The sequence below is a fragment of the Oncorhynchus gorbuscha genome, linkage group LG26, assembly GCF_021184085.1.
Source record: "Oncorhynchus gorbuscha isolate QuinsamMale2020 ecotype Even-year linkage group LG26, OgorEven_v1.0, whole genome shotgun sequence".
Lineage (NCBI taxonomy): Eukaryota > Metazoa > Chordata > Actinopteri > Salmoniformes > Salmonidae > Oncorhynchus > Oncorhynchus gorbuscha.
Window position 1 is genome coordinate 21,380,836 of NC_060198.1, and position 22,058 is coordinate 21,402,893.

General features: G+C 44.1%; 3 protein-coding genes across 10 annotated transcripts in view; 1 reads left to right on the plus strand and 2 right to left on the minus strand.

Moving 5' to 3' along the window:
• Nucleotides 1-1,624, minus strand: part of LOC124015483 (endoplasmic reticulum transmembrane helix translocase-like) — a 39,653-nt gene extending 38,029 nt beyond the window's left edge. Inside the window, exons 1-3 of one of the 4 annotated variants that reach the window (XM_046330697.1) lie at nt 944-1,621; nt 614-703; nt 47-310 (exon numbers count right to left, since the gene is read on the minus strand). In XM_046330697.1, coding sequence (XP_046186653.1) covers nt 47-310; nt 614-703; nt 944-1,273 — 684 coding nt within the window. In that variant the 5' untranslated portion in view covers nt 1,274-1,621. Of the gene's footprint in view, nt 1-46; nt 311-613; nt 704-943 lie in introns of all 4 variants that reach the window. The other 3 variants (XM_046330695.1, XM_046330696.1, XM_046330698.1) reach the window with 3 other exon arrangements.
• Nucleotides 988-5,953, plus strand: LOC124015484 (coiled-coil-helix-coiled-coil-helix domain-containing protein 5). Of its 5 annotated transcripts, none has more exons than XM_046330701.1 (5): nt 1,017-1,119; nt 1,800-1,826; nt 4,127-4,267; nt 4,871-5,022; nt 5,314-5,953. In XM_046330701.1, coding segments are annotated over exons 2-5 (324 nt in total). In that variant the 5' UTR covers nt 1,017-1,119; nt 1,800-1,824; the 3' UTR covers nt 5,343-5,953. The 5 variants fall into 5 exon arrangements, with proteins under 5 accessions (XP_046186660.1, XP_046186657.1, XP_046186656.1 ...); XM_046330700.1 differs by having other exon boundaries at nt 1,066-1,460; XM_046330704.1 differs by lacking the exon at nt 1,800-1,826 and having other exon boundaries at nt 988-1,119.
• An 838-nt stretch (nt 5,954-6,791) lies between these two features.
• The window catches only part of LOC124015117 (LIM homeobox transcription factor 1-alpha-like), a 30,337-nt gene continuing 15,070 nt past the window's right edge, over nt 6,792-22,058 (minus strand). Inside the window, exons 4-9 of the mRNA XM_046330067.1 lie at nt 11,302-11,534; nt 10,912-11,072; nt 10,686-10,763; nt 10,308-10,428; nt 9,873-10,028; nt 6,792-9,783 (exon numbers count right to left, since the gene is read on the minus strand). Coding sequence (XP_046186023.1) covers nt 9,626-9,783; nt 9,873-10,028; nt 10,308-10,428; nt 10,686-10,763; nt 10,912-11,072; nt 11,302-11,534 — 907 coding nt within the window. The 3' untranslated portion in view covers nt 6,792-9,625. The remainder of the gene's footprint in view (nt 9,784-9,872; nt 10,029-10,307; nt 10,429-10,685; nt 10,764-10,911; nt 11,073-11,301; nt 11,535-22,058) is intronic.

A 22,058-nucleotide genomic window follows, 5' to 3' on the forward strand; every position in this document is an offset into this window, starting at 1 on the left:
TACTAGACAAAACAACACGTAAATATGCAAGCACGCGCACACATACCTGGAAGACGAAGAAGGGAGCGGTGGCTCTCTCCATGAAGAGTTCCAGGAAGTCCGGCACCACCATCTCAGCGCGGTTGGTCCCATAGCGCTTCTCGGCGGAATGCAGGTCTGTCTCCTCCTGGTAGCCTCGCCAGGCCTGGAAGAAGCCCATTGGCTGTCTGACGGGGAACGACACGGGGAGGAAACACTTCCTCTCCTTGCTGTCGAAGATGTAGCAGATCTTCTGGAACTCAAAGGAAAGGATTCCCTCACCGTTCTCATCCTGAGGAGAGAGCAGGAGAGAGAGAGAGATAGAGAAAGAGAGCAAGCGTGTACATGAGTTAAAACACACACACACAAAAGTGTGCCATCCAAAAAGCAGTATAACTGACTAGCATTGAGATGTTAAGAGGACCATTCTGACACCATGCATTGCACACAAGTTTCAACCAGTGTACCTGGGTCATGTTCAGCACAGCACACCGTAGCAAAACGTTTTGCAACAGTTACAAACATTTTCTCCCCATTGAACACAACCATGGGTTAAGTAAACAAGGTGTAGGCCAGGGGAACAAGGCAAACTCACCCTGTCTCTCTGCAGTTGTACCAGCTCAGCAGAACCATTGTTGGGGGTGGGTATAACCTTAGCCAGGGTGGCCTTGTGTGGGTCTGGCTCCTGTTTATACACATTAATTCACAGCATGTGAGCAATTCACATACTCTGAAAGACACAGCCTTATAATCAAGGCAAAACTTTCTGGACAAGAGCACAACTCTATTATACATCATTTCCAAATGTCCGTGTGTAGAGTATAAAATAATGCTAACTAGAGTGATCACCAGTTATGTTGGGCAGTGTTAGTTCAATCTCCAACACCTAATTCCAAAACAACTGCAGATGATCCAACCACTTTACCTTGGAGCAGGTGAGCCAACAGTGCGCGTGCACTGACCAATAACCGGAGAGCGCCGTGAGGACTTGCGCGATCCCGATGGCGGCGAGAGCAAGTAGGCCTGCTTCTGGGTACTCGGAAGTACCGTACACTCCGAGCCACACGTACAACCAGCCAGGGTACAGCACGGCTAAAAAAGGTAGAACCGTGCAGTGGAATATCCGGGGCCTTCGCCGGTACAGCGACACTGAGCTAACATTCTCGTCGTCAGTCTCGGAGCTGTCATGCTGGCTGTTCATTGAGGTGGCCTTTTGTTGGTTCCCCGGCCCCTTATTCCCGTCCTCCCCAACCATATTCCCGTTTCTTAGTCGCGTTCGTTTTTGTTCCTCTCTCTCCGGGCACCCTCTATCCTCCACCTCCCCCCTAGCTATTATTGTCGGTGGTAAGGCAGTTTCACACAATCCAGTTGTTTTAGTCCGGTGTCAGGTCCAGTTTCTGAATCGCTCATTCTCACACAGCTGCTTCCGTGTACGCAACCACGTAAGGAAACGTGTCATGTTTGCTCTCGTATGGTTACTTCCTGCCGATTTGAACACATTTGTTTGACATCAAATATCCTCAATCGAGTGCATATTAAAATTAGCATTCTAAAAGCAGGGGTTAACAAAATACAGGTTAAAATATCACAGGACAATCGGTTGTTTCTCCTTTAAGAAATCGATGTCATATCTGGAATTGACAACAACCCAGGACCAATGGCAGTATGCAACGTGTTTCGACCAGTCGAAATAGAGGAGGGTGTATGCGGTAGATATTCGGTGTATGGCTGTGAACACATTTTATAACCTTGATTCTCTTTTTACTTTCTGTCGAAACAAGCCTTCAAACTACCTCCACCACAAACATGTAAGTGTCTTCAAGTTATGCATTTAATTCAGTTTCATAGCTATCTTGAGTAAATCTACTTTGTAAACTCTACTCATTTACACCAATAAAATACAGTTGTGACTTGACCAGTATCTATGAGTTAGAGACATTAACGTCCAGATAGCTCAAATTCAGACTACAATTATAATGTCAAGATACGTTCGTTGATTACCAAATATGGAGTTTCGATGAGAATCTAGGTTTACTACCATTACGGCCGGCATGTACCCAAAAATATCTAAAAATTAACAAGCAACCGGAAAAAAAACTTCTGCATGGTCACGGCTAGAAGGGATCCACACAGTTTGTCAAATTATCGTCAAATCTGACTTTTCGTAACGGGTTAGGAAAGGGGATCCAATTGAAGATTGCAAGAGGAGCAATAATAAACATTCTATCTGTCACACGCACTTGTGTTAGCTTTTTAAAAAGCTTAACTGTTAATTAATACTTCCCTAGTCATGTGATCAAAAACAGATAACATGCTAATAATTCCTGTAGACTTCCAGTAATTGCGCTAAAGCTAGTTAGCATTGTCTCATGAAACTACCTCTAAGTTCCTTCACATTGGACATAGACATAACAAAATGGTATCCACGATGGTATTCTGTTGCAGCTAGCGATACTCTTAAACTAAATATTTCACTTTTTTTTTAAATGCCCCCACCCCCATTACAGTGAGGCAAAAAAGTATTTAGTCAGCCACCAATTGTGCAAGTTCTCCCACTTAAAAAGATGAGGCCTGTAATTTATCATAGGTACACTTCAACTATGACAGACAAAATGAGAAGGAAAAAAATCCAGAAAATCACATTGTAGGATTTTTAATGAATTTATTTGCAAATTATGGTGGAAAATAAGTATTTGGTCACCTTCAAACAAGCAAGAGTTCTGGCTCTCACATACCTGTAACTTCTTCTTCAAGAGGCTCCTCTGTCCTCCACTTGTTACCTGTATTAATGGCACCTGTTTTAACTTGTTATCAGTATAAAAGACACCTGTCCACAACCTCAGTCACACTCCAAACTCCACTACGGCCAAGACCAAAGAGCTGTCAAAGGACACCAGAAACAAAATTGTAGACCTGCACCATGCTGGGAAGACTGAATCTGCAATAGGTAAGCAGCTTGGTTTGAAGAAATCAACTGGGAGCAATTATTAGGAAATGGAAGACATACAAGACCACTGATAATCTCCCTTGATCTGGGGCTCCACGCAAGATCTCACCCCGTGGGGTCAAAATGATCACAAGAACAGTGAGCAAAAATCCCAGAACCACACGGGGGGACCTAGTGAATGACCTGCAGAGAGCTGGGACCAAAGTAACAAAGCCTACCATCAGTAACACACTACGCCGCCAGGGACTCAAATCCTGCAGTGCCAGACGTGTCTCCCTGCTTAAGTCAGTACATGTCCAGGCCCGTCTGAAGTTTACTAGAGAGGATTTGGATGATCCAGAAGAAGGTTGGGAGAATGTCATATGGTCAGATGAAACCAAAATATAACTTTTTGGTAAAAACTCAACTCGTCGTGTTTGGAGGACAAAGAATGCTGAGTTGCATCCAAAGAACACCATACCTACTGTGAAGCATGGGGGTGGAAACATCATGCTTTGGGGCTGTTTTTCTGCAAAGGGACCAGAACGACTGATCCGTGTAAAGTAAAGAATTAATGGGGTGAGATAGTGAGATTTTGAGTGAAAACCTCCTTCCATCAGCAAGGGCATTGAAGATGAAACGTGGCTGGGTCTTTCAGCATGACAATGATCCCAAACACACCACCCGGGCAATGAAGGAGTGGCTTCGTAAGAAGCATTTCAAGGTCCTGGAGTGGCCTAGCCAGTCTCCAGATCTCAACCCCATAGAAAATCTTTGGAGGGAGTTAAAAGTCTGTGTTGCCCAGCAACAGCCCCAAAACATCACTGCTCTAGAGGAGATCTGCATGGAGAAATGAGCCAAAATACCAGCAACAGTGTGTGAAAACCTTGTGAAGACTTACAGAAAACGTTTGACGTTCCTGTAAGACGTAGAGCCGCAAGCTAACATTAATTTGTCCTATTTAGCTATTTTACCTGAGTTATTTTACCTGAAATGCACAAGGACCTCTACTCCAACAATTATTTTTTTACAATAAACAAAGGCTTAGTGGGCAATTTTGTTTTTCATTCCTTCCACAATTGTCATTGTCACAGAAGAGGACACAAAGTCAATGATTGGACATCACTGTAATTGTCTATGCATATCACAGAAACTGTTCTGCATGTCTGTGTCATCCTTCAGGCAGGTTGCCATGGATATCACCACCAAGTATTGCCATAAGGAGATGGAGTGCTATGGGCAGTGTGTGGCCGCTCACCCGTCAACATGGCAACAGCACTGTCAAGACCTAAAGATGAAGGTGGCACAGTGTACCTCTTCACAGTAAGGAATAAGCCGTTGTCCCTGACTATCAGTTGCGCATGTATAACTGTCTTAGGTTATGGATTTTAGGCTATTTAGCTAACTTTCAACTCCTTGTACTCTGTGTCATTGTTTTGCATGTTAAGGAGTAGAATGATAGCAGCAAACAGACTGGTAGTACCCAGGCTATAACTGACTGGCCGAGATGGTCATATGTAAACCCGATACAGAGCAAAGTCCCTCTCTGAGTCTGGTTCCTCTCTAGGTTTACTCCTATTTTGATAGTTGGAAACGGGGGAAAAACAGGCAAGTAGGAGATCAGTAAGGTGGACGTGGGGAATGAACCCTGGTCTCCAGTGGGGAACAGTATATGTGACTAGCCAGGAGCGTTAACGCTAGACCACAGGCTTTGCACAGGTTCTCCTTCTAGGCCCAGGCCCTATTCCTTCCACTGTGCTGCTGCTTGTTCTTCGGGGGTCTAGGTTGGGTTACTGTAAAGAACTGTTGATGTGAAAATAATTCAGATGCAAGAAGTCAAACCAGTGAGTACTGTACAGTGCCGATGTGAAGTGTAGGATTGTGTTTAAGTTTTCTTCAGGATCTTCTTGATCAATGTTTCCGCAGCCCTGTGATCCAGAAGATCCGGACAGACTGTTCAAAAGAGTTCACAGAGTTTGAACACTGCTTACTAGAGAACCAGAACTCACCTACCTCCTGTTCAGCACACGTGGCACGCTTCCTCGGCTGTGCCGAGACAGTGGACCTTGCCGGAGTGGGTGAGTGTTCACTGATTGTAGATCAGTCTCCGACTCGTTCCCAGCCCTCACTTTTCTTGTGATTATTCTAACTTTTGAATGGTGCTCCTTGGCCTTGAGAGAGTGCTTTACATCAGTGTCTTTCATATTCGGTCTTCAAGTACCCCCAAAGGTAAACATTAAAGCACTATCTTACTACATAGTATCATCTTGTGTTATTTTGTCATTTGTTTAGGTATTCTGTTTCTGAGAGATTACCTTTTTGAATACTTTGTGTAGTAGTTGAAGTGGTGAATAGATCTCCTCTTTCAGCAGTGAACCCGGTTCCTCAGCCCTCTTAGGACCCAGCAGTGACCATCATCCATCCCTCTGAGAAGATATCTCCTTCCTGCAATACTAACGCCGCACTGCTCTATCAATCATGGATAAATCAATGCCCATGTCATATTGATAACATAACAACCTGACTTTGTACATGAATAAAGTGGACTCTTGTCCATGGCTACTTTAGGATTTGTCAAGAGAACTCGGAATGGTAGACAAGTTACTGGGACTGATTTCTGCCTGAGACCGTCAAGATTCAAGACAGGTTATTTCTTGAAGTTATTTAATAACTCTTCGATGCTACAGCTCTCTGACATACACTGGGACAATGGGATTCAGAGGTGTCCTCTTTTCTATATGTGAAAATATTCACTGTGCAGCAGGTTGTGTGTAATACATATTTATAACACTGTAGTAACCTCTGGTAGCAGCATAAATGGTTCTCTTTTCCTCTACAATTTATATTGAGAATGAATGTGTGTAACGGAGTTAGCTTTGCAACCTCACTCCGCAGCATATCTGTGCACAACTGCGTGTTATCCAAGTATCCCTGGTTTGCGGTGTAGTGTTCTCTTGTAAATGTTATTTTGGGGGAAGTTTATCATTAAACTCCTATATTGCAGTCCTATTACTCATCCAGTTTGGATACATACTGTTATGGTGCCCCTTTCTCGCTCCCACGCTCATTTTCTTCAGGTTCGAATTAGTCATGGTAGAATATTCAACCGTGGAATGTATATCTCTCCCACACATCTCTCCTTGGCTACTCATTTGTTGAGGGGAAGGTGACTGGAAAGTTTGAATTTGAAGGAGCTAAGGAAAGGTGGAAGAAACAAGAGGCTTTCCACTGGCCGGAGGGAACAGAGCCTAGGAAAATGGAGAAGGTGGAGGCTGTGGAGTTATAATCTGTGTGACCATAGAGAGACAGACGAGGGGGAGGATGTTGAGTTATGTGCCCTTTGACTACTAACCGGAACAGGCCACCTTTTCTGCTTCAATTATTAAAGGCTGAGGTAGACACAATCAAGTGGAGAGATTCTTCCTTAGAATTCAAAAAGGTCAACACTTTGACACACATGCAGAGGCTCTTTTCTACAATTACATTATAGCTCTCTATCATACCACTGAGTGACAAAACATTAAGAACACCTTCCTAATATTGAGTTGCACCTCCCCCTTTTGCCCTCAATTCGTCGGGGCATGGACTCTAAAAAGGTGTCGAAAGCGTTCCACAGAGATGCTTCCTACAGTTGTCAGGTTGGCTGGATGTGTTTTGGATGGTGGACCATTGTTGATACACACGGGAAACTTGAGCATGAAAAACCCAGCAGTGTTGCAGTTCTTGACACAAACCAGCACGTCTGGCACCTACTACCATACCCCGTTCAAAGGCATTTAAATATTTTGTCTTGCCCATTCACCCTCTGAATGGCACACCTACACAATCCATGTCTCAAGGCTTAAAAATCATTCTTTAACCCGTCTCCTCTTCATTTTAACAAGTGACATCAATAAGGTATTATAGTTCAACTGGATTCACCTCTTCAGTCTGTGTCATGGAAAGAGCCGGTGTTCATAATGTTTTGTACACTCAGTTAGCAGAAGAAGCCTTGCATCATCAACATCTTACACATACTCAGAATAATGTAGGCATATTTAGTCTCACTCTGAATTGACAGGTTATATTGAAGAAAGGCGACATTACACGCAAAGAGCACATACACTGGAATAGGTCACAGAACAAAAACTTGGAACAATTTCTTTCAGACAATCTAAGAATAAGAATTTCTCATACCTTCCAGAGAAATGTATCCCACAATAAATTATATCCACGTAAATACTATACTGTAAAAAATATATATCAGTCAATTATGAGAAATCATACAGGAAGCGGACTCCACAAGATGGTCCCAGTGTGGGTATAAGCTATAGGAAAATACTATCATTAGTGCTATGTTCATAGTAATAATTATTTACATTTTGAAAGTGTGGCACACAGCTCATGCTACAACATAAATACTTAACCATAAGAGTACAAAATATTGAACGTCTATTGTAAGGTGTGTTTTCGATCAAAGAAATAATTACAGTGATTATATCTATAGTAGTACTGTATTCATTGTAACAACAATAATATTAACACAATTATTTTACATTGGAACACGTACTTGTTTATCGTAGCTAGGGCCAGCGGTTTTCCTGACCACATGACCTGACCAGGAAAGACTCCTGGGCCTAATCATACTTTTTACTTAAGTGTTACACACCAATTAGTATTCAACTTCTACATTTTAGTTAGGGCCTTGAGTTTTTCCAGCCAAGGACAAACTCCTGCACCTTTATTAGTGAATACTTCACAGTATCAAAGAAATAATTACATGAAGGCTACCTCTGATCCATGGTGTTACATACGGCTTGCTGATGCTGAGCATTCCCAAGCAAGCCCCACATAAACCCCTGAGCCAAAGCTACATGAAAGCGTTACACTTTCCTTTACACAACCCTGTTTCCTTTATACTTTTCTCCGAATGACCCTGTCAGTCTACTCTGTAGTGGTGTTTCTCAATCCTGGTCCTGGGGACCCAAAGGGGTGCACATTTTTGTTTTTTTCCTTTCGCACCTGACAACGCACCATCTTGACCACGCAGCAGCGCAGAGCTTTCAAGGCCTCCTTCGAGGTGTCCTCCAAACCATGCAGAAAGGTAAGCAGACCAGGCATAACATTGCTTCTTTTTTTCTTTCGCTCTCTTTTCAATGTGCACCCCTTTGGGTCCCCAGGACCAAGATTGAGAAGCACTGCTCTATAGGACCCTGATTGTATCTATGGTCTAAATATCTCCTTTCGCTATGTTGACTAATGTGAACTAATCGGGGGTTAGAGTGATGTGTAAATAATTTCCTGTATAACATTGATAAAAATTCTAACACACTAACCTGAGCGCAAACTCTAGACCTAAGTTACCTAACCCACATACTTCACTCATTCACATACAAATCGAGCGTGCCACTCTGTATCCTTCAACTCATCTCAACCTATAATGAAAGCTATCCCTCCAACGTTCCTCCATATCTACCTGTACCTTTATTCCAGTCATTCATTTAGGCTCAACTTCCATTCACTTTCTGATTTGGCTGAATTGACCCCATCTGTGCTATGAACCAGTGGCCATCTCCAATACAACGTTTTTTGGGTTGAATCATGTTCTGGTGGCAGCTCTGCCTCTAGCCTGCTGTAACCTCTCTGGTATGTGTCTTCACTCTGCTCCTAAACCCAGCTGCCAAGAAGACTCCCTAACCATGTGGACAAGCATAAGCAGGTCAGATCATGAGCTAAATTAATTAAACACTCCCCATTCATTAGCAACCTAATAAGTAACATAGATTTCTGACTCACAAACACACAGACCTGACAGACCTGGATTCAAATAGTATTTCTTCTCTTCAAAATACTTTAACTGCTCTTGCTTTCCTGGGCAATCCTCCCCTCCCTTATATGAAACATGAGAGAGTATCAGATAAAGTATGATGTCATAGGATTTCACATCTGTCTGCTACAGGTAGGACGTTGGGATCAAGCAAAAGAGAGTGGCCGTGTCCGAATACCCATACTTGCGTCCTAAATTAGTAGGACGTTTGAGTATGTGAAAAAAAGTTTTATAGTATGTGAAATCTTGAAGAGCTAGTGTTACTTTAAATGCCCGGATGTCATACTCATTTTGGCTTTCCATCTAGTAGAATTCGCGAGGCACTATTGAGGAAGATAATCGTCTTTTCACACCCGTGTGTTCGACAACAACTGATAATCAGATTAGGGGACAAAAGCGATTGCTCATTCGATGATGCCTTCTCAGTGTGGATGAGTAGTGTTTTGATATTTGTTGCTTAATGCATACGTTTGTACTAAACACAATGTTCTAAATAGTATGTAATATGATTAGTACACAGTATGCAGTTTAAGTAAGTAACGGGCAAGCCAGATTTAGTTCACGCCCTACGTCATAGTTGAAACCTTAAATGGCTACCTGGGTCGTGTTTGGTATGGAAAAACGTGTTCTTAGTGGATAAGTCGAGGTAGTACATCCCTATTTCACTCCTAAGGTTTCCTCCCTACAGAACATGACCAGGTGTTTCCTATTATGCTTTTACTTGGTCATGTACAATAAGCCTGGTCAGACATGGATATGGACCCAGCTCAAGCATGGTTGGTGTGATGACCTTCTGGGTCTAGTAGGATAACTGGCCATTAGCTGCTTCTCTGAGTGGTGATTGGTGGAGTGAATCAGGGGTCAAGGGTGAGGGGTCAGGATGTGAAGTAGGAGTTCTGCATGGAGTAGAGGCGGTCGATGGGGTTTCCCACCCGGCCCGCCAGGAGCCCACTGTCCGCCACTGCCAGGAGACAGTCGCCGAGGTGACTGAGGCTCCCGTCGCTGTCCAGATCGTGGAACACAGTCTCTGAATCTAAAGGGACAAATAGAGTTAGTGTGTCTGTCTGTTTGGTCCGTCTGTCCATCTCGCTCTCTTTTTATGTTTCTCTCCCTCTCGCTCACCGTAGGAGTGGAGATGTTCAGAGCCCAGCTGAGGGGGTGTGAGGCCATGGCGGAACGGCTCTCCTCCGTAGATGTTGGGGTCCAGAGCCAGTAGCTGCTGTCGTGGCAACGAAGGGTACGACAACAGACCGTCCAATCCGTGACCACTAGAACCGTCTGGGAAGAGAGAGACAGAACATGAATCAATCCCTGCATCTCTTCCTCTCGTCCTGCCCCTTTACCTCCAGAGACATTGTTTCACCTGCCTTGAGTTGAGTTTCCTGAAACTTAGCGATCTGGCAAGCTACTCTGTTTAATTGTTACTTTTGTAGCGAAAGACTAATCTTCCTGTGCATGAATGACCAAAATTGTCAAATTAAGCACTTCTATATCTACCGTCCGCGAGTTAGCTACAAGGCTTTTGGGAAACCCCTGCTCTGTTCTCCCCTCTCTTACCCTCACTGTCATCGTTGCTCTGTCGCCCCCCCCTGGTCGGCCCTCTCCTGGACCCTCCCAGCTGCTCCTGTTCCTGCTGCTGCTGTTGCTGTTGCTGCTGCCTGCGAGCTATCTTCTTCATCTGCAACGCACAGGACCAACACACACTGGCACACTGATAATGGACCCAATGGCGCTATTGCTCTGTCGTTCGTTAGAAGGATAGTTAACCAAAATTGCATTGTTATTTGGGTGAACTATCCTTTAACTGTGCTTTAGCCTTTAAAATAAATGTTAGCATGCGGTTTCAGAGCAATTGCGCCGTTAGATTCATTATTAGTGTTATATTAGTGTCATGGGCGGGGGAAGTGGCGATTCAGGACAGGTCAAATATCTCACCTTTGCTCTCTGGTTTTGGAACCACACCTGCACGACTCGAACAGTCAACCCGGTCTCAGCTGCCAGTGTCTCTCTCACCTGAAGATAAGAGAAATTAAGCCATGACACTAAATGGGACAGTGTGTATATGTCTGTGTGTCCGTGTGTGAGAGAAAAAAAGAGAGACAGAAAAGTGAAAGAGAGAAGGAACAAAATAAATAAACCGTGTTACGCCTGGTCTGCTTACCTTTCTGCAAGGTTTGGAGGACACCTCGAAGGAGGCCTTGAAAGCTCTGCGCTGCTGTGTGGTCAAGATGGTGCGTGGTCGCTTTGACCGTTTGTGGTCCTTCCCTTCGCCGCCCTTCCCCCCTACAGAACCGCCCCCACCATCCTCATCCTCACTCTTCACTGAGGGGTGTGGAGAGAGACAATAGGATCTTCAATTGACAGACAAACTGGTATCAAATGGTGCCTAGTAGTGAATCCCAATGAAAAAACAAGTCATTAGGTTATCACTGTGTAATTATGTAATCTCCTGCACTTTCTGTACCATAACAAAGTGTCATCCAGTGATTGTATTGGTTGATTGATTGATTGATTGATTGATTTTGTTGTTTGCCCTGTCTTTTCCTGTTACCTGACTCAGTGGGTGTGGGGCTGATGGCAGCCAGCATCTCCCTCTCCTTCTCGTAGTCTCCCCTGCAGAGCAACTGTCCCTCCTTCAGGACAAACTCGTCTCCGCGCTGCAGCCGGCGCTCACATTCACAGCAGCTGAAACAGCCCAGGTGGTACACCTGCCCCAGAACACGCATGATCAGCTCTGAGCGCCCAATCACCTGCAGGCACGCACTGCACTTCCTGACAAATAGCCTATAGGGACAGAGGGGAGAAAGGGTGCGTTCCAGTGTGTAATAGATAAGTTGTCTTTATTGCAGTCGGGTGTGTTCCAGGTTGTCTTTTTTGCAGTCTTGAAGATGTTTAACGTCTCTAGAATCACAGTAGGAATATGATCAAGTAATATTCTGAGATGTGCAGAAGACACCGTCTTGACCACACAGCAGCACAGAGATTTTAAGGCTTCATTTGAGGTGTTCTTCCAAACCATCTTTTTTGTAGTTGGGCTGCAGATGATCAGGTCTCACATCGCTTGCAGGAGTTGTTGTAATTTCTCACTAACATGATATTAGCAGTCCTCTGAGATGTGTCGAGCGACTGAATTAAAGACAACATGAAACGCACCCAAAGGCAGAGACAGATTGCCTGAAAGATTAGACCTCATTTGCACCTGTGAAGATTCTCAATCAAACCTGTGTACGGTATCTAATTAAATGTCACATCAGCATTTCCCATAACTTAAAGCTTGAACACGTAACATAGTTAACATCTACATGGTAATGCTTTAGAATGTCGTTCTTCACTGATGACACTTGGGGGCAGTAGTCAACTGACGTGTAGGGAGCCTGCACTGAAGTGTTGGTGGATTCTAGTTTTTTACGAATACTTTACATTAATCTATTGAACGAGCTGGTACAGCCCATCATTACCTACTATTCACAATTAGTAGGATTTAGAAGAGAACATATGAAACATGTATTGTGCTTGGACAGTTTTCTTTAACAGTTCACACACTCATTCACATTTACATTACATTACATTACATTTAAGTCATTTAGCAGACGCTCTTATCCAGAGCGACTTACAAATTGGTGCATTCACCTTATGACATCCAGTGGAACAGCCACTTTATAATAGTGCATCTAAATCTTTTAAGGGGGGGGGGTGAGAAGGATTACTTTATCCTATCCTAGGTATTCCTTAAAGAGGTGGGGTTTCGGGTGTCTCCGGAAGGTGGTGATTGACTCCGCTGTCCTGGCGTCGTGAGGGAGTTTGTTCCACCATTGGGGGGCCAGAGCAGCGAACAGTTTTGACTGGGCTGAGCGGGAACTGTACTTCCTCAGTGGTAGGGAGGCGAGGAGGCCAGAGGTGGATGAACGCAGTGCCCTTGTTTGGGTGTAGGGCCTGATCAGAGCCTGGAGGTACTGAGGTGCCGTTCCCCTCACAGCTCCGTAGGCAAGCACCATGGTCTTGTAGCGGATGCTAGCTTCAACTGGAAGCCAGTGGAGAGAGAGGAGGAGCGGGGTGACGTGAGAGAACTTGGGAAGGTTGAACACCAGACGGGCTGCGGCGTTCTGGATGAGTTGTAGGGGTTTAATGGCACAGGCAGGGAGCCCAGCCAACAGCGAGTTGCAGTAATCCAGACGGGAGATGACAAGTGCCTGGATTAGGACCTGCGCCGCTTCCTGTGTGAGGCAGGGTCGTACTCTGCGGATGTTGTAGAGCATGAACCTACAGGAACGGGCCACCGCCTTGATGTTAGTTGAGAACGACAGGGTGTTGTCCAGGATCACGTCAAGGTTCTTAGCGCTCTGGGAGGAGGACACAATGGAGTTGTCAACCGTGATGGCGAGATCATGGAACGGGCAGTCCTTCCCCGGGAGGAAGAGCAGCTCCGTCTTGCCGAGGTTCAGCTTGAGGTGGTGATCCGTCATCCACACTGATATGTCTGCCAGACATGCAGAGATGCGATTCGCCACCTGGTCATCAGAAGGGGGAAAGGAGAAGATTAATTGTGTGTCGTCTGCATAGCAATGATAGGAGAGACCATGTGAGGTTATGACAGAGCCAAGTGACTTGGTGTATAGCGAGAATAGGAGAGGGCCTAGAACAGAGCCCTGGGGGATACCAGTGGTGAGAGCGCGTGGTGAGGAGACAGAATCTCGCCACGCCACCTGGTAGGAGCGACCTGTCAGGTAGGACGCAATCCAAGCGTGGGTCGCGCCGGAGATGCCCAACTCGGAGAGGGTGGAGAGGAGGATCTGATGGTTCACAGTATCGAAGGCAGCCGATAGGTCTAGAAGGATGAGAGCAGAGGAGAGAGAGTTAGCTTTAGCAGTGCGGAGCGCCTCCGTGATACAGAGAAGAGCAGTCTCAGTTGAGTGACTAGTCTTGAAACCTGACCGATTTGGATCAAGAAGGTCATTCTGAGAGAGATAGCGGGAGAGCTGGCCAAGGACGGCACGTTCAAGAGTTTTGGAGAGAAAAGAAAGAAGGGATACTGGTCTGTAGTTGTTGACATCGGAGGGATCGAGTGTAGGTTTTTTCAGAAGGGGTGCAACTCTCGCTCTCTTGAAGACGGAAGGGACGTAGCCAGCGGTCAGGGATGAGTTGATGAGCGAGGTGAGGTAAGGGAGAAGGTCTCCGGAAATGGTCTGGAGAAGAGAGGAGGGGATAGGGTCAAGCGGGCAGGTTGTTGGGCGGCCGGCCGTCACAAGACGCGAGATTTCATCTGGAGAGAGAGGGGAGAAAGAGGTCAGAGCACAGGGTAGGGCAGTGTGAGCAGAACCAGCGGTGTCGTTTAACTTAGCAAACGAGGATCGGATGTCGTCGACCTTCTTTTCAAAATGGTTGACGAAGTCATCTGCAGAGAGGGAGGAGGGGGGGAGGGGGAGGAGGATTCAGGAGGGAGGAGAAGGTGGCAAAGAGCTTCCTAGGGTTAGAGGCAGATGCTTGGAATTTAGAGTGGTAAGAAAGTGGCTTTAGCAGCAGAGACAGAAGAGGAAAATGTAGAAAGGAAGGAGTGAAAGGATGCCAGGTCCGCAGGGAGGCGAGTTTTCCTCCATTTCCGCTCGGCTGCCCGGAGCCCTGTTCTGGGGCTTTGTTGTCTACTTTCTTTTTGCTCATTCACCACTACTCTCGTGTGTCCCACCCCACCCCTTTCATTTTCTCACACTCTTCATTCTCTTCTCATCAACATATCAATTCAATTTAAAGGCCCCAAAACTCCTGCTTTTAAATTCCTCTTGAATTCCAGTTGTTTTATTCCTCTATCCCCCCTTTCTTCTATCGCTCTCCAGTATTTTTCTGACAGGATTCCCAATTCTCCCCCCTCCCTCCATACTCCTTCGCTCCCTCCCTCCACAGTTCAGTGAAACTAATAAAGACAGGATTAATTAGATTGTTGTTTAAACAGTGCGATGCCCAGACAGACGCTGTAAACTCATAACCAGGGATTGGCCATAGCATGGGGTTAATCTCTCGCTCTCCTCGCTCTTTTACACACCAAAACACACACACACACACACACACTTTCCTCTTTCTTTATCGGTCTCTCTAGCCTAACCCAACCCACAAACTCTCACATATATTTACAGGAAACCAAGGTTACTCATCAATATACGGTGAGTACTTCCATATACATTTCTACAATATCTAAGCATATTTAAAACACACACCTGCACACCCCTAATCATATTATGACATATTGACACAGGAAATCCTGGGTCATTAAACAAGACTGCAAACAATAGGTCTGCTGTGCAGAGACTTAGCTCATAGAAAGAGAGAGACCATAGAGAGAAAAATGTTTCTGTTGAGCAAGGGATGACTGGATGAGATGAGAAAGTGACAGGATGACTAGGGACAGAGAGATAGAGGGAGGAAGTTAGAGGGAAGGAGAGAAGTGTTAAGGCAGGGTGAGAGGAAGGTGTTAGTACCCCAAATCTGAAGGGCGGAGAGGGGAAGAGGTGAGGAGAGGAGAGTGAGCCAGGTCGGCACATTAGAGCTCCTAATCTGTGATCTTGTCCGAACCACAGCTGCCACGGATAATCTCTCTCAATCCATCTGTCTGCCAAACTAGCTAACACTCTCGAAAATTACCCCAATCACAGCCCACCACTGTCACACATACTTACTTAACCAAACACACTCACTTGCCAAACACACTTACACACACGCGTGCGAATACTCACACACACACACAGACGCACGCACACACACAGATCGAGGAGTACCACTTCAACACTAATCCAGGCAACACCACCACCACGACTATCAATTCACTTCACACTCCATTATACCGAGCTGTCTCTGTCTACAACACACAGAAAGTTATTTCAAGTGCCTCCTCTTAATTGCCTCATTGCCTACAGCAATTGTAAGTAAAATATCTCATCCAATAGCCCCGAAAATGGCAAACCAGAATTTTTAATTTTAAAGGGGAAATCTGCTATTTTTTTTACTTTAACATTCACAACATATACACATTAATTATTGAAGAAAATGAGCTTAGTTCAATTGTTATCCTAAGATAAGATTGTTTTACTGCTTTGTTTGTAAATAAAGTAATTGTAAACAGACACAAGAACCAATATTTTGAGGCTAAAACTATACATTTGATCTCATGGATGGTCAGTCCTTGCATCAATAGCTCTGTATACATTTGAGAGTAGTTACATTTCTCCATCCTTCAGCTATTTACAAAATCATTGGCAGGGTGCCGGCTTTGTTATTTGAACTGCAGATTTCCCCGTTAAATCCCAGTTTTTTTTTTAAATTCATTTTATTCTGCCATAATTTACTCAACATTAAAGGTGACATGGGACAACGGTCACCAGACCACAATTCCTCTGCAGTGTTTAAGTCCTGATTTTTGGTTATTAATCCCATTTCATAGTGCCACATATTGTAGAATTTAATAAACTTGGAAACTGAAGGCAATGGTCACTGAGGGAGGTCTCTAAGTCGATCAGTCTAATCCCCCTAATAGAAGTGTAATTCACAATAGACCCACCCACCTCTGTCCCGAATGGCACCATATTCCCTTTATAGTGGCTACTATCAAGATGAATGGTCCCACTTTAGACAAAACATAATGAAGCCTTCATAAACCCTTTATAAAGCCTATATAGGCATCTCCGAAATTATCACAAGCATTCGTAAGCAAACGGAGTTAGATTTTACCCTGCTTGGCACTTTGACCTCCCCAATTCACGGCACCAATGAGATTGACTGGGTTCGAACCCCAGTGGGTTATGACTGTTGAGACATTAGCTTGGGGAGCGAATGCAAGTCCTCAGATCTCAGCAAAGATTATGTTATGCATGTGTTAGTTGTATGTTGATGTGTATGTGGACCTGCTTGCTCCTATGTGCGTAAGCATGCATGTTCGGTATGTGTCCATCCATGTGAATGGATTAGTGAAAATGTGTATTGGGTTTTGTATTGTCAGCTATCAGTGAATGTTTGTTTTAGCATATTGGAAATGTAAGCTTGGGTGAGGTTGTGGGTAATGGTATCTTTACAGTGAATCTGGATGTTACAATCTTAGTATAGCTTTAGTATAATTTTATTTTGGTGTGTGAGCATGTGTGTGTGATTGTGTGTGTCCACGTACATGTGTGTGTGCACGTTCAAGTGTGTGTGTGAGCGGATATTGCACTGTGAAGCAGGATGGCTCAGAGCCAGGGTTCAGTAATCACATCATCTCCTTTTATTAAATCTCCCTGCACTGCTTCTGAGTTATTAAAATTTCCCAGCATTCCCCACGATACAGCTCCCCCCGCCACCACACACACACACACACACACACACACACACACACACACACACGCTTGTGACTCACACACTAAGATGCCCACATACAAAAACAGACACATACACAAAAAAATGCTTGGTTGTTTGGTTGACCCAACTGCTGGGTTGCAGGTGTTTGGTCACTTGGTTGCGTGGTTTTCTTTAAAAACTGCTGGGTCATTGGTGCTGGGTTATTGATCCAGCAGGTCAGATCATTAGACTGGAGGCCTAGTTTAATAGGGTTGTTGCTTTCAGATAGTTATTTTTAGCCACCCATGAGAGTAAACATAATTCCTGTTAATCTGTTCTGTTGTATAGTTATCACACGTTTAGATCCATAAAGCTTACATAAGTGTATGAGTTCCCCTAAAAGCGTATGTAAATCCCACTGTTGCGATACAATAAGGTGGTATACCTTATTATAATTAAGCAATGAGGCCCGAGGTGGTGTGTGGTATATGGCCAATATACCACAGCTAAGGGTTGTTCTTACACACAATGCAACGCGGAATGCCTGGACACAGCTCTTAGCCGTGGAACAAAAGTGTGTGGACACCCCTTCAAATTAGTTTGGCTATTTCAGCCACACGCGTTGCTGACAGGTGTATAAAATCGAGCACACAAGCCTTGCAATCTCCATAGACAAACATTGACAATGGCCTTACTGAAGAGCTCAGTGACTTTTAACATGGCACCGTCATAGGATGCCACCTTTCCAACAACTCAGTTCATCGAATTTCTGCCCTACTAGAGCTGCCCCAGTCAACTGTAAGTGCTGTTATTGGGAAGTGTAAATGTATAGGAGCAACAATGGCTCAGCCGCGACGTGGTAAGCCACACAAGCTCACAGAACAGAACGCTGAGTGCTGAAGCACATAGCGTGCAAAAATGGTCTATCCTCATTTGCAACACTCACTACAGAGTTCCAAACTGCCTCCGGAAGAAACGTCAGCACAAGAACTGTTCGTCTGAAGCTTTATGAAATGGGTTTCCATGGCCGAGCAGCCTCACACAAGCCTAAGATCACCATGCACTATATCAAGCATTGGCTGGAGTGGTGTAAAGCTTGCTGCTATTGGACTCAGGAGCAGTGGAAATGTATTTTCTGGAGTGATGAATCACACTTCACCATCTGCAGTCAGACGAACGAATCTGGGAGAGAATGCTCCTGAGTCCGAATGCATAGTGTCAAGTGTAAAGTTTGGTGGAGGAGGAATAATGATCTGGGGATGTTTTTCATGGTTCGGGCTAGGCCCCTTAGTTCCAGTGGAGAGAAATCTTAATGCTACAGCATACAATGACATTCTAGACGATTCTGTGCTTCCAACTTTGTGGCAACAGTTTGGGGAAAGCATGACAATGTCCCCGTGCACAAAGCGAGGTCCATACAGAAATGGTTTGTCAAGATTGGTGTGGAAGTACTTGATTGGCCCGCACAGAGCCCTGACCTCAAACCCATCTAATACCTTTGGGATGAATTGGAACGCCGACTGCGAGCCAGGCCTAATCGCCCAACATCAGTGCCCGACCTCACTAATGCTCGTGGCTGAATGGAAGCAAGTCCCTGCAGCAATGTTCCAACATCTAATGGAAAGCCTTCCCAGAAGAGTGGAGTCTGTTATAGCAGCAAATGAGGGGGCCAACTCCATATTAATGCCCATGATTTTGGAATGAGCTGTTCGACGAGCACATGTCCACATACATTTGGCCATGTAGTGTATATTGGCCATATATCACAAACCCCCGAGCAGTGGTGGAAAAAGTACCCAATTGTCATACTTAAGTATCAAAAGTAAAAGTATAAATAATTTCAAATTCCTTATATTAAGCAAAGCAGATGGCACCATTTTCATGTTTTTAAAATGTACAGATGTACAGATAGTCAGGGGTACACTCCAATACTCAGACATAATTTAAAAACAATGCATTTATATTTAGTGAGTCTGCCAGATCAGAGGCAGTAGGGATAACCACGTGTTCTCTTGATAAGTGTGTGAATTGGACTATTTACCTGTTCTGCTAAGCATTCATCATGTAACAAGTACTTTTGGGTGTCAGGGAAAATGACCAAAGTACATCATTTTAAAGGAATGTAATGAAGCAAAAGTTGTCAAAAATATAAAAAGCAAAGTAAAGATATGCAAAAAAACTACTTAAGTAGTACTTTAAAGTACTTTTACTTAAGTACTTTACACCACTGCCCCAGAGGTACCTTAATGCTATTGTAACCTGGTTACCAACGTACCTAGAACAGTAAAAATAACTTCTGTCGTACACAGTCTTTTATATACTGGTTGGTTTGAGCCATGAATGCTGATTGGCTGACAGCCCTTTAGCCATGGTATATTGGTCATATACCACACTGCCTTGGGCTTTATTTCTTAAACATACCACGGCTGTCAGCCAATCAGCACTCAGGGCTCGAACCACCCAGTTAATAATACAGCATGTAATAAATTATCTTCACATTATAAAAGAATGTGTCAAATGCAAAAACAAAATAACAGGTGGCCAATAAAGCTGAGTTGACCTAGCTGAAAATAATTTAAGGATTATATTAAAACAGACCTAGCTGCTAGGTCAACTCAGCATGAGAGTAAAAACTACACAATTGATGGTTAAATTAACCCATGTTTGGATAATCCCAACAACTCAACTTGTCTGGGTCTGGGTCAAAATAACCTAGCGTGTGTTCTGTCCAATATTTAGCTAGCGTTGGGTTACCAAATAATCCAAATTGGGTTGTTTTTAACACAGCATTCTTTTGAGTGTATGGGTCACAGACACGGTACATCACAGAACAGTGATATACAAACAGAAACAACTTGCAATCACACACACATATGCAGATGGAAGGCATTTCCTTCAAAGCCTATGTGTACTTATAGACAACGTGCATCAGACAGTCTTATTTGATTTCCAAACATTTTGAGGTATACAGTATGAATGACTCTCTGATTAGTATAAAATACAATATCAAGGTCTATTACTAGCAGACCAGTCTCTCCATTGACTCTCAGTGCAACTATTTACACTGTTCACAATAATACTTTAGATATTTCATACTCTGATCTCGACTGAAAGACTACCCTTTAATGACAGTTCAGATATGGCATCACATGAAAAAATGTAATATACCTGCAAAGAGTAACAACTGAAAACTGTGCTTGATGCTTGGGAGAGTGTGAGAGGAATGTGATATGTGTGAGGACATGGATGAGTGTGTGTGTGTGTGTGTGTGTTTAGATAAAAGCTAATCCCCAGGCCACCAGAACGCAATATCCTGTCTGGCGGTTTCTCATTTCCTGTCTCTCTCTGGTGGAGAGGGATGCAGGGGGAGGGTGGAGGAAGACTGGGGAGGGGAGGAGACTCGTTGCCCCAGAAACAGGAGATACAGCCCCCCGATTTGAGAATGTTGACACCGCTCTCTCTCTGCCTCTCTCTGTCTCTCTCCCTCCCTCTCTCAGGTTCACTCCCATCTTTTCTTTTCTCTTTTTTTCTCTCGCTCTTCTTCTTTTATTATCTCAGATTTAATAACGGCGAGGCGAGCAGCTTGTTCTTCCATGAAACATTTATTAGCTGTCTGTAATGAAATTGTTGTGGGGGAGGCCAGATGATGGGGGACTCATCGGGCATTATGCAAAAACTATGGCAATATTACTGGGGGGTGACACAGACACACCTCGGCTCACACCTCACCTTCCTCCTCTTGTCTTCTCCTAAATCTCTCTTTTGCTCTCTCTTGCTTTTATCCAATTCTCACTCCCCATCTGCAATTTATCAACTTTCTCCAACTTCTCCTCATTTTCAGTCACATCTCTATTCTCTTTATGTCCTTTCTCTCTGTATTGTTTTGGCACAATGCATGCCTTGATATAAATGTATCACTGTAAGGTTCTGTTTCTCCATCTATTTTCTCTTCCTACCTCTTCTCTCTTTCACACCTCTTTCATCACCTGTTGACCTGAGCTGGGAGGTGACGTAAGAACCCTTACTGTGTGTCTGGTGGAAGAGAAGGAGTGTGTCTGAAATAGCACAATTTTACTTATATATAGGCACTACTTTTGACCAGAATGGTAACCTATTCCCTATATAGTGCACTATAGTGAAATACTTTAATGCCATTTAGTGTCATTTCAGATGGAGACAAGACATTGTGTTAAAAACCACAATACTACTCCTCAGTCTGGATATGGAGTACTAAAGTTGTCTGTGTCTGTCTGTCTGCCTGCCCATACCCCATGTGGACAACCATGTATGAGCCAAGACCAACAATATATCCCAAACGCACTCCTACAACCCCTCAGACTGAACTATAGTGAGTGCAAACATTTTCTAACAATTCCTAACAATTCTACAAAAAAAGTGAGTATACTTCAGAGTGGATATCATTGGCTGCAATAGGTTATGCTTCGGTTCAGACTATGTACTCCATTGCACAGTAGGCTTGCTGCAGTTGTGTTGATCAATCAGCTTTGTGGGTTTTTGGCATATATGTTTTAGCAGTATATGTTTTAGCAGTATGGGGTAGAATGTCTTGATTTAACCCATTCCCTCCACTGTGCATACTAACTAATTATCCATCTCCTAGCACAGTTATACTGTATATTACAGTACATACAGAATATAACTATATAATGGTACTGTGAGTATATAGTTATTCTCTTAGGCTTGCCATCACTGGAGTGGCTGAATACATTTGGTAATTAGCACTGTGTCCAATCAACCCCCTCCCTCCATCCCACTCTCCTGTCTCCTCCCATCCTGAGACACAAAGAGGCGCTGAGCGGAGAGACGATTAAGAGAAAACGAGGGATAAACAGAGAGATAAACTGATTGGTGTCATCACTGCTATCAATCTCAACGAGAGGGAAATGAGGTTTGGAATCGAGAAATATTATTACAAACCAGACAGTGATGAACGAGGTAATGGAGAGAGGAGGAGCGAGATAGGGAGAAGGATAAGGGGGATGGGTGGGAGAG